Source organism: Homalodisca vitripennis, chromosome 6 (assembly GCF_021130785.1).
Source record: "Homalodisca vitripennis isolate AUS2020 chromosome 6, UT_GWSS_2.1, whole genome shotgun sequence".
NCBI lineage: Eukaryota > Metazoa > Arthropoda > Insecta > Hemiptera > Cicadellidae > Homalodisca > Homalodisca vitripennis.
In genome coordinates, this window is record NC_060212.1 from 120685245 (window position 1) to 120697007 (window position 11763).

Here is an 11763-nt window from a genome sequence, read left to right on the forward strand (position 1 = left end):
TTAAATGAGTGTATATATATATATATATATATATATGTACACACACACATACACACACACACACACACACACATATATATATATATATATATATGTACACACACACACACACATACACACACATATATATATATATATATATATATATATATATATATATATATATATATATATATATATATATATATATATATATATATATATATATATATATATGCCTCCAACAAAGCGTTTACATTGTATAAGTCTTTGGTATATATTCGGTACTTACAGAGCATTGATAAATTCACTTCCTTAGTTTCCATATCCGCCTAGAGAAACATGTGTCGTGGGTGTCGTCCAATCACGGTGCTTTGATCGAAAGAAGACAACAAAACTTCTGAAACTTAACCCCAAAAAGCTCTTCCCCACGCTGCAGTGCAGCACGTTGACCGCGTGTGTGTATTGTGAATATATAGTTTGTTTCAGTTTATTTGAGTAGTATTCTTTTGTGAATTTTACATAATGGGTAGACCCGGTAAGTCTTCATGTATTCTTATTTCAGTAATGTTTGAGATAGCGTATAATATTGTGTTATTATTAACTTGCCGGTATAACTACCTTCTTTAACTCATGATGCCTCATTGTTTAGTATTTATTCTTGGCTTATTAAGCTTTTTATATTGATCTTATACTTATTGATTTAAGTTAATGTCTGCTTATTAATCTTTTAGTATTATAAGTTGCTATTTTATTTTAAATGAATTCAAAACTTAGTCAAGCCACATAACCTAGCCTGGCTTACAAAGAAAGTTTCTGTAAACAAAGTATATACTAAGATTGTTGACATTGAAGCTTTTATGTACTTAATTCCTTTCGTCCAATATACCACTAGGTGAATTTTTGTTTATAGCCTACATATTAAAAATAATGTCCTTAATCTGTACAAGAATTTTTACTATTTTATATGTTTAGTTAGTAGGCTATAGCTTACGTACCTATTCCTATGAACGCTTAAAGTAGCAATATTTCATAATGTCAATATTTTAATGCAGATTAAAGTTGTCTGATTATCTAAACTAGCCTACTGAACAACAAAAAACCATATCAAACCAAATTACATTATAGATATTTCAAATTATAGATTAGTTCAGCTATGCTATGTTTGTAAATAAAAAAGTAATAAGTTAGTTAGGCCTATTATTGGCTGCAATATAATAAGTGTCTAATACTCGAGTGATTGATAATATCAAATCATCAATCAGAATGATTTAAATGCTGTCAGATATGTTTGGTTATCCTATTAAATAATTGTAACTGACTAAACTTACTATAAAGAAAGTCGTATTATTTTATATTATCTAAAATGTATATTTTTCTTTGACTAATACAATTATAGCTTCACTATATAATACAATTTTAAAAGTCTATAACATAATTCAGTTCAACATTATTGTTCCAAAGTAATTCAAACAAAGTTAAACCATGTGAGTAATGGCCGCTGGATACTGTTGTTTATATTAGGTACCTATTACAAAATAGCATGTTGAGTTATTATGTTCTATTTACCTTTTACCATGGTAGCATACTGTTGTTTGTCAATACCTATTAGAGTTATTACGTTCTTGTGACCTGTTACCGTGTTAGCATGTTGGTATACAAAAATTTAACTAACACTAAAATGTAACAAACTAATAAATTTATAAACAGATTAATTCGGTAGGCAGGAATTAATTCAAATTAGGCAGTACGTATGTATTATTATATAAAAAGTAACGATAGCCTTAACCCTAGAACTGGCGGTCATTTCATCCTGTAGTGTCGGGCTGTTTTGGAGCTTCGCGCAAGGTTTTTTTAAAAAAATTATTAAAAATATAAAATAAAAGCAATATAAATAAGAGTATATATTTTTGTGTTCAGAATTAAACGTAGAATTGCACTATATTGTAAAATTAACCATAAAAAATGTTCTAATAAACACTTTTTTTAATCAAATATAAAATTTACGAAAAATATTTCTTAAATTTGGGGGGACCATACCTAGCAAATGAAGTTATAGTGAGAAATATTTTATAAGTGAGATAGCCATTCTGTGTCAAATTTTATCTAGTTTCAGAAAAACATAAACATTATACACATTTATGAAAGCATCATAAAGCTATAGAACAAAAAGCAGCGATGCGTATAAATTCTGAAAATCGGGTGTACACGTAAGACTTTGGTAAAACAAGTTTTGCTAATACATTTATCTATGAATACATGTTATTTTGCATATTTTATTACTTAGAATAAAATAGAATATACAGTAGTAATGAAATAATTACCATAAATTATTTTTTGAAAAGTAAAAAAAGTTAAATTTTGCCATTATTCAAAAACTTTGCGAAAAATTTTCATTCAGCAAAATATAAAATAGTTTCTAAAGCTTGTATTATATCAAAATTTATAAATTTATGGTTTATAAGTAATAGGAAATATTATGTAGTTAGAAAACTATAAATATAACTAAAGATATTGAAAAAATATAGAAAAACCCAAACAGTTATTATATATAACCAAAGAAATTACAGGAAATATATATTTTATTGTGAAAACTATCTATTTACCAAAAATAAATAGTTACTTCAAAGCTAAAAGAGTGCTATAAATAACGTTTAGTAAGTGAAAACAATAACAAACTATGTGAAATGAATTTTAGCCAAGTCATTTTGCCATAGCCTACACAAAGCCGGTAATTTCTCAAACATATTTCAATAAATAGAAATTGATTTATTCTAAAATATATATGTTTACACTACTACGACATCAAAACAACACACTACACATTAAATACGACGACACTAAAACACGCGTAAAACTATTAAAACTTAGAAATATCCACAGCTCGGCACGAAAGTGATACAGAACGGCAGCGGCAATATGGCGGTCACAACAAACGGCGTCGCGTTTTCTTTTACGTTCAAAATAACAAGCTTGCTACGTCATAACCATAATACAAAGAGGAATAAAACTCATCTGTTCCTTAGCATTTTTCTTCCCGAATCCAATGGTGCATGAATTATATATATATACGTTACCGGAGTATATTATAAAAAAGTAATTATACGAGGGAATGTTTGATCGACAAAATTTTGATGGTTAACACCACAAAAGCGGCATTAACCGACATAATTATGTCGACATAATTATGTCTATAAAAAGTAACGATAGCCTTAACAAGCGCTCACGTGATCTAAGCTTGAATTTGGGTACTAACTCGAGGGATGTTTTCTTGTTTTGCCAGCATTTCAGGGGCGCTTAGAAGGCCGCATTGATGACCAGGGTCATTTCTGAATGGTAGTCTTTTTTCCGACTTCAGATCACGTCTCAGATCTCCCAACTTCCCCCATGTCAGATCACGTTGTAAAATTTAGGGCTTCAGTTTTTAACTTTGTTCTTATCTTCTTCAGGCTTTAAGCTGCAATCGAATTTGTCGTATTTTGCAAAACAAGCCGAGAAAAACTCTTGTAAAATTGCTATGAAAGCGAGATAGAACAACTGGCTGCAAAAAGTATATCGCATTTGGGAATAAGTTTACAGAATTAAAAATATTGTTTTTCAATGATACTATAAGATCATATATTTTGTCATGGCATTTTATTTCATGTATACATAAATCTGCACTGCTGGTTGACAAACTGTCTGATTGGAAAACGCATGCCTACTCTTGGCTCAAAAAGTATAAATACCAGAATTTAAACGTTAACCAAAAACTAATAGAGCTAAAATTACCGGAGTTACATTTTTTTTCCCCTGGGGTGGCCTACTGCCATGCACTTAAGCCTCAAGGGCTTTTTGCGCACCCCGGAAACACCATGAGGCCTACCAGTTACATTAAAATGTAGTTTGTTTATTTCTGTGTTTAGGGGTTTTTTGTGCTTTTATACTTAACTGCAATTTTTTAAAATTAATTCATTGTTAAACCTGATATTGGAAGGCCCAAAGCCCATATGAAAAAACGGTAAATCTTAAGATCAGCAACTACCGCTCCAATCGCCGTAATTTTTTGCATACTAACACAGGTTAACGTAATTTCACTGAAAAAAATAGTCGCTTCAGGCTGTGTGTCTGTGGAGGTTTATTAAAACAATATTTAATTAAATACGTATTCCTCCTGAAGTTAAGGGCATTAGTGGACAGCACAAGATCTTTGCAACACAGCCCTCAACAGTATAGCGGTTCATTCGTTGCAATGAGCATGGTAAACTAACAAAACCTATTTAATTAAACTGGCCTTAAAACAATAGTTCAAACTTGTGTTTACAAAAATAAATGGCGTTTAAAATAAAAGTAATGAATATAAGCTCGATAACTTGACCAAGGTCAAGTTTTTTTTTTTATCTAAACCTGGTTAAGAATATAAGTTAAAATGGTTATTTGATAACTTTTATCAATGTAATTTTAAAATGACATTTTTCAAATTAGTACACTTGCACATATTTTGTATAAAACTTGGTCTTAACAGGATTATAAAGAAATAAAGTAATTATTTGATCCGAAAGTAATATTCTGTTGTAGAACATTTGTAAAACTTATGATCTCAAACAGATTTCCCTTGACTGCTAACAATATTTTAAAACTGAATTTGGTGGATAAATTCTCATAGTGTTCGCTTTATTTACTCTGTAATAAAATTAGTGAACTGTTCCTTTTTTTTAGGATTCTCACCTGGTGGACGAGGTGGCGGTGGAAGAGGAGGAGATAGGGGTGGAAGACCAAGCTTTGGTCGAGGAGGCGGTGGTGGTCGGCCCAGTTTCGGACGGGGAGGAGGAGGAGGTGGTGGTCGCCCAAGTTTCGGCAGAGGAGGACGGGGTGGTGGTAGGGGCGGTGGTAGAGGTAGAGGCGGTGGTCGAGGAGGTGGTAGAGGAGGTAAGTTTTAGCGATTAATGCTTTAAATATATCCTAATAAAGTTAAAAACCAAAATTAATGTACAGTAGAGTCCCGTTAATCCGACCTAATTGGGACCGAGCCCTATTCGGATTATGTGATTGTTCGGATTAGCCAGAATTACAGAAAAATACGGTTTTAAACTTTAGAATGGGTCTATTTTGTTATAGAATTATCAACATTGTTTATTAAAACTAGTTTTCTGACTGTTGCATTGTATTTCTTGACAAATAAACGTGTTTGCGAATACTAAGCACATTTACCGTATTTAGTGTGAGAGTTCTATTGTTAAGCAATGTGAGCGTACTGGATATTGTACGGGTCCACGCGTTCAATAGTTGTACGAAACTACACGTCATCCAATAGACTCTCTTCAATGCGACAGAAGACAATAACTGAATTCATGTCTTCTAACAATTAATATTGTCCTCAATAATAATATCAGTACTGCACGTCCAATTTTTGTTTGATTTCACTTCTTAATACAGTAATTTAACTCATACTTAACCTATAAGTTTCAATTTGGTACTGTATTTAACTTCATTATTTATGTACTGTACCGTACACAATTTGTCTTAATAAAATACTGTATGTCTATTTAATTAAAGTTTTCTTTGTTTATGTACGAAATGATGCACCCATTTTCATTTTTTATGTTATTAGTTCCTATAACTGTTCATTATCGTTGTAAATAATTCCTCCTGGACCTGTTCGGATTAACCGACGTTCGGATTACATGTGTTGTTCGGATTAGCGGGACTCCACTGTACTGGAATTCAAACCCAGCTGACTTCTTGAGTTGCGTGTGTCAGGCTTGAAATAAAAAAGTCTTCAAACTAACACGATAATTCTCCGGCCACATGGCCTTTATTGTTACCAACTACTTGACCCAGAACAAGACCCCAGTGGTGCCCCAGCCTCTTTACAGTCTTGACTTGGGTCCGTATGAATTTTGTTTGTTCTTCTGATTAAAAGGAAAGAACTGGGGGTTTGTGAAGAACATCCAAGCTTACATTACAAGGTTCCTGATTGGCATTCCGGCCGAGGAGTTTCCCGGTTTGGGAGAATTGTCTCTGCAGGTGTAATGATCCAGGAGGAGACTATTTTAAAGAATTTTAACCATTTGGAACAATTGGATGAACAAATATATTTTTCGTTAAAGATGTCCATTACTTTTATAAAGCACTCTGTATGCATATGATAAGACAACAACAACAATCAGTAAATTAATGATATACCGACTCATTACACTAAATCTAGTAGAAGTATAACACTTGAACAAGATATTATTTACAATTTGTACATACTTCTATACTCCCTTGTTCATTTATACAACATACAAATTTCATGACAACATTCATTTCATCTCGGTTCATTTATTTGTAGGGTGAGCATTTCATAATCACAATATCCTGTTTTTAATTGTAACAAAACTCAACATCATTATAGTTACATTAATTGATATAATAAAGATGCTTGTCTCAATTCAAAAATATGCAAATCACCACATATGACCACACAAGTATAATGGTTTCAATTAACTTATTAGAATGTTAAAACCAAGTCAAACTTACAATAACAAAACCAATCGACAACAACTAAAACTTATCAAAAGGCTTTAAATTTTTATATGGTGATAACTTCAGTATTGTGATGCAAGTGTTGTTCTCAGGTTTCGGAGGTGGCAAGAATGTTATAATCGAGCCACACAGGCACGAGGGTGTGTTTATAGCCAGAGGTAGGGAGGATGCTCTGGTGACGCTTAACATGGTTCCTGGTGAGGCAGTGTATGGGGAGAAGAGGATATCTGTGGAGGTAAGTAGTCATATAATACAGACTTAATGCAAAATAATTACTTGGAAATTTGAGAGTTAAATTTGGTATAATTTATTGACAATCAAAACAACGAAGCAGTCATCATTAAATTTGGTTCTAACAAATAGTAATACTAAAATGTGCTAATCTTCGTCCCGTAACATTGCTACTCAAAAATCAAATTAAACTTAATACATTTCAAATTACTGCTTTACAAAATGTATTATATTAAGAATTATTTCCCAACAGTGTTTTTGTAGATACCTATTTTGAGGCTATCTTTTGTTCATGGTTACGAAATGTAAGTTTAAGTCAGTGTATGTAGTGTAAGAGAAAACTACATTAATGCTATTTTGTAGATTACAGCTATTAAGTGCTTGTAAAACTGAGGCCTAACAACGGATCAATTATTACAGGAAGGGGAGTTGAAGAAGGAATACAGAGTTTGGAATCCTTTCCGGTCAAAGTTGGCTGCAGCTATCCTGGGAGGTATTGACCAAATACACATGCCTCCGGGCAGCAAGGTGCTGTATCTTGGTGCAGCGTCGGGTACCACCGTCTCTCACGTTTCCGACATTGTTGGACCGGTCAGTACCATTTGTTGCTTTATTAACTGTTTCATTATACCTAGACAACTAAATAACATACAAGGGCAGTACGTAGAGAATTAAGCTTTAGTGCCAGAAAAAGTAGAGATAACAGTATTATCTTTGTGTAATTTTGAAGTCCAGATCAATTTACATCTGATAAATACAATGAATGAAAATGTGTGTTTGAACTATCACTATACCATGTTTAATTCTAAGTTTTTAATGCATAATACTGTAATCAGAAAATTAAAAATATATATTCAGAGATTTAACAAGATAATACTCGTTACCTATTTTGTACTGGAAAAGAGCTGCTCATGCTGCATTATCATTTTATTAATATACATTCCTTGATCTAAATTATGGCAAAACTAAGTTAACTATCAATCAATACTTAGTTTACTGTTTGTATTAGACCAAAGTAATGTTATAATCACAGTGTATACACTTGTTTAATTCTGTTTAGCTGTATGAAAATAATCATATAATTTAATAATACTGTTATATGTAGTGCACATATAAAATAAGTTTCCATCATTCTTATGACCATTATAGGCTGATTAATATAATTTCTATTCTGCTTTACCAATACAAAACATTAGAATCTTGTTTTGTAAAGTTCTATCATTTTTGTAATGATAATTTTATTTATATATTTGATTTATTTGTATTCTATTACTTGTACTATTTTTATGCTGACTAAGTCTATTGTAACATAAATGTTATCTGATGACAAATAAAGAATGCATCTTGAATCTAGTATGGGCATGTTCTGCTTCTTGTATTGAGTACGTGTTAATGACAAAAATCTGACCTGTTTATTTCTACATCAGAAAACAAGCAAAATTTTCATTTCTTGCGCTTGCTGAAATTTGTTAAAATCTCAGATTGCATCGCTTATGTTTTTATGTGTAAAGCAAATGTATCCATACACAGAAAAACTTTTTACTGTCTAAGAAATGTAATGTGAATGTGATAATAAATATTTATATTTTAGAACTAAGCTATGGTTATGTTTCACTTTTGCAATAATTTGGTTTGAATACAGGAAGGACTGGTGTACGCCGTAGAATTTTCTCATAGATCAGGGAGAGATTTGTTAAACGTTGCCAAGAAGCGGACGAACATCATTCCGATCATCGAGGACGCCAGACATCCGCACAAGTACAGGATGCTGGTTGGCATCGTGGACTGCATATTTGCTGATGTTGCACAGCCTGATCAGGCTCGTATCGTGGCCATCAACGCCCACAGTTTCCTCAAGAACGGGGGCCACTTCGTTATATCAATAAAGGTGAGAGACTCATAGTTTATTTCTGGAAATAATGTGGAATTTGGTAAATGATCTAGCACTGCAGTTGTCTTAACCGTAAAATCCCTGACATGGTACTTCTACTTTCCTTGGTAATGTTTCCTTGTTTTATATGTAAATAGGTAATTAGAGAATAACTGAACATTCTAAATAAAAAATATATTATTTCTTATTTGAAGTATATAATTAGTTTTTTGATTTTGGTCATTTACAGAAAAAATCTAAATACTTTAGCTTAATTGTTTATATTTACACACACACTTTGCAAGAAAAAAGTTTAATCATTACTGTAATATGAAACACATCCCATAATTCTACAATTAAAAAATAAGCTTGTAAATGTGTTTGGGTTTTAATATTGTTCTTATAGGATAAAAGTATTATATTAAAGTGTCATAAACACGAGGATTAGTAGGTAATTTCCACTATTACTTTAAGGATGAAAAATAGCTCATTTCTCTGTAAAGAAATATTTATGACAAATTTTCATCACAACATGGTATTCTTTTGGTGACGTTTTTTTGTTTTGTTACAAATAAAGATAAACATGCCGAATGCTGGGCTATAAGTATTATTTTACATTTAAATATTGAAGTTAATCCTAGTTAATTTATAGTGTAATTAGTTGCCTTGATTGTGGATATTTATGTTGACATAAAACCAATATTATATACTGCCAAGAATTGTATGAATTTAACTTTTCAACAACTAATTTTGTTTTGCACTCCACAGGCCAACTGTATAGACTCGACCGCTCAGCCTGAAGCTGTATTTGCCGGCGAAGTCAAAAAACTGCAAGCAGAGAAATTCAAGCCTCAGGAACAGTTAACGTTGGAACCGTATGAGAGAGACCACGCAGTTGTTGTTGGTGTTTACAGGGCGCAACCGAAGCAATAGCAGAGTTTTGGGACCACCAATATAAAAATTATTTTTGTTTGTGCCACATTTAAAAATATAAAATAATTGTGGTTGTATATGTTATAAAAACATTTTTTAATATTATTGGACATTTCTTTCTCCTGATTTGGCTCTTACAAGTCTATTGTTCCCTCTTCTTACAATTTATTAAATGAGATAAGATAACAATGTTCAGACATCTGAAGCAGTATGCAGATGAAAACTGTTATATATGTACTAATACAAAAATAATAAGTGATTTTTAGTTATTTTATCCTCTATATAAATACATGTGAGTTTATTTATTATCTGTGATATTTTTATTGTGAATAAGGATGGCTTGAAGTTTAATTTTCAAAATTTTAAAATTTATATGTAGTTTAAATACGGACTAATACATATTTTACATAATCCATCAAATAAACAGTTAGGGGAATATGACTTTTAGTCATGTTACATATTAACTGTTATCATATGAAACTCATGAGTCCGCTAGGTTTCCAGAATTTGTCATTCTCTTTTTGCTTAGAATATAATACTGGGCTGTTTTTTCTTTTTTCCAATCTCAATGTGTTATGTAAATTAAACTAATTAACATAATGATCATTTTAAAATGTAAGACATTTGTCATACTGGGATACATGCTTTCCAAATAACCTCTTCATAAAACGTTGCCACCAGTTCAGAGATGGTGAATACAGCATTTAACCCATTGGCCTTGTATCACGGAGCCTTGTGACAGCTAGTCTGGGCTCAAAATTTATATCACAGAACCATTCCGTGACAAGTACAGCGCCATCTAAATAATTTTTTTTTAACTCCTTTTTCAACCAAATGTTAGTATAAATTAGACTAATATTGTTGTAACACATAAGAAAAACTGCAATACTACAGTTAATTTAAATTTAAATGAATAATAAGTTACTATAAGAATATTAGTGTACTACAAGAGAAAAAAATCAATATTCTTGGAATTTTCAGAATTTAGAAAAAAACATTTATTCTGACAAACTATGCATATAATATATACACACATATTCTAGTATTGCTAGGTAGAGAAATACATTTCAAATAAAACAAAACCAACAATGGGGTATTTTATTTTATATTATTTGGGTACAAATTCCAAAACTTTTTTAGTTTGTACAGTATTATTATTTTTAAATTATGACCAAATATATCACTATCTATTTATTATTAAAGCCCATTTCATGTTAATCCAAAAAGATATAAAATATAACCAAATAACTTGAAAAATAAATTTTTTATAAACATATAACAAAACTCTTACGTTTTTAGCATTTTAATAGGATAACTCCAGTTGAGCTGATGGTAAAAATATGTATAAGCCAATGGGTTAAAGAGCAAGTTATCTGATCGAAAGCTCTGCCTGCCCTCCTTCCCACTTCTTTATATAATTCAGGAAACAGATGAAAGTTGCTTGGCTTGATGAGGCTATAGTCTGGATGGTCAAAAATGTCTCATTGCAATCCCCCAGAATCCATTTTCTCAAAGCAGCACTGTGAGAATGGCCATTGTTATGAACAAGGACAGTTCTAGAAGCTTTCAAAATTTATTGTGGGCTCTGGCTGTAAGAATACCACAGTAACATCTTTCTGGTCCCATAACACAATTACCATAATTCTCTCTTTTTGAAGGTTTTCTTTAGAGAATTTGAATGCATCTATTGTGACTATTGTTTAGTTTCTTAAGTATAAAGAACACAGGTCTCGTTGCTTGTCACAATTTGTTCACAGAACTTTTTCTATTCCTTCATAACAGTTAAAAAACAATAATGCTGCTTTCATTGATCGTGCTTTGTGGTCTTTGGGCGTCATCATTGGAACTAATTGAGCAGAAATTTACCCTATACAATTTTTTCATTATAATAATGTAGAAGGCTGATCTTGGAATTTCAAGAAAGTATCAATCAACTCACAAATGGTAAATCTTTAATTGCTTTTTAACTGGTTCATCAATTTGTTTAACAAGCCTTCTTTTGCAATAAGAATTACGTCCTTCGTCTTGAACATCATGTCGTTTATCTTTAAATTTTCCACCACCCATGCATTATACCGCCATTCATAAAGTTTTCAGCATATACTCATGAATTTCTACTTTGATTAATCCTTCAGCTTGTAAAAATCTAATACCAATTCACAGGCAGGAGAATCAATTGTTTGAGATTCATTTACACAACTGTCATTTATGTCACCCATCTATTTGTATCGTTACGATGGCAT

General features: G+C 31.5%; 1 protein-coding gene across 2 annotated transcripts; it reads left to right on the top strand.

The window, feature by feature from the left end:
* The first annotated feature begins 360 nt into the window (after positions 1 to 360).
* Positions 361 to 9625, top strand: LOC124364849 (rRNA 2'-O-methyltransferase fibrillarin-like). Of its 2 annotated transcripts, none has more exons than XM_046820632.1 (6): positions 361 to 517; positions 4678 to 4887; positions 6579 to 6721; positions 7138 to 7308; positions 8360 to 8605; positions 9356 to 9625. In XM_046820632.1, exons 1-6 carry the CDS (start codon positions 505 to 507, stop codon positions 9518 to 9520), a joined length of 948 nt encoding a protein of 315 aa, XP_046676588.1. In that variant the 5' UTR covers positions 361 to 504; the 3' UTR covers positions 9521 to 9625. The 2 variants fall into 2 exon arrangements, with proteins under 2 accessions (XP_046676588.1, XP_046676590.1); XM_046820634.1 differs by having other exon boundaries at positions 4678 to 4875.
* Positions 9626 to 11763: the final 2138 nt, after the last annotated feature.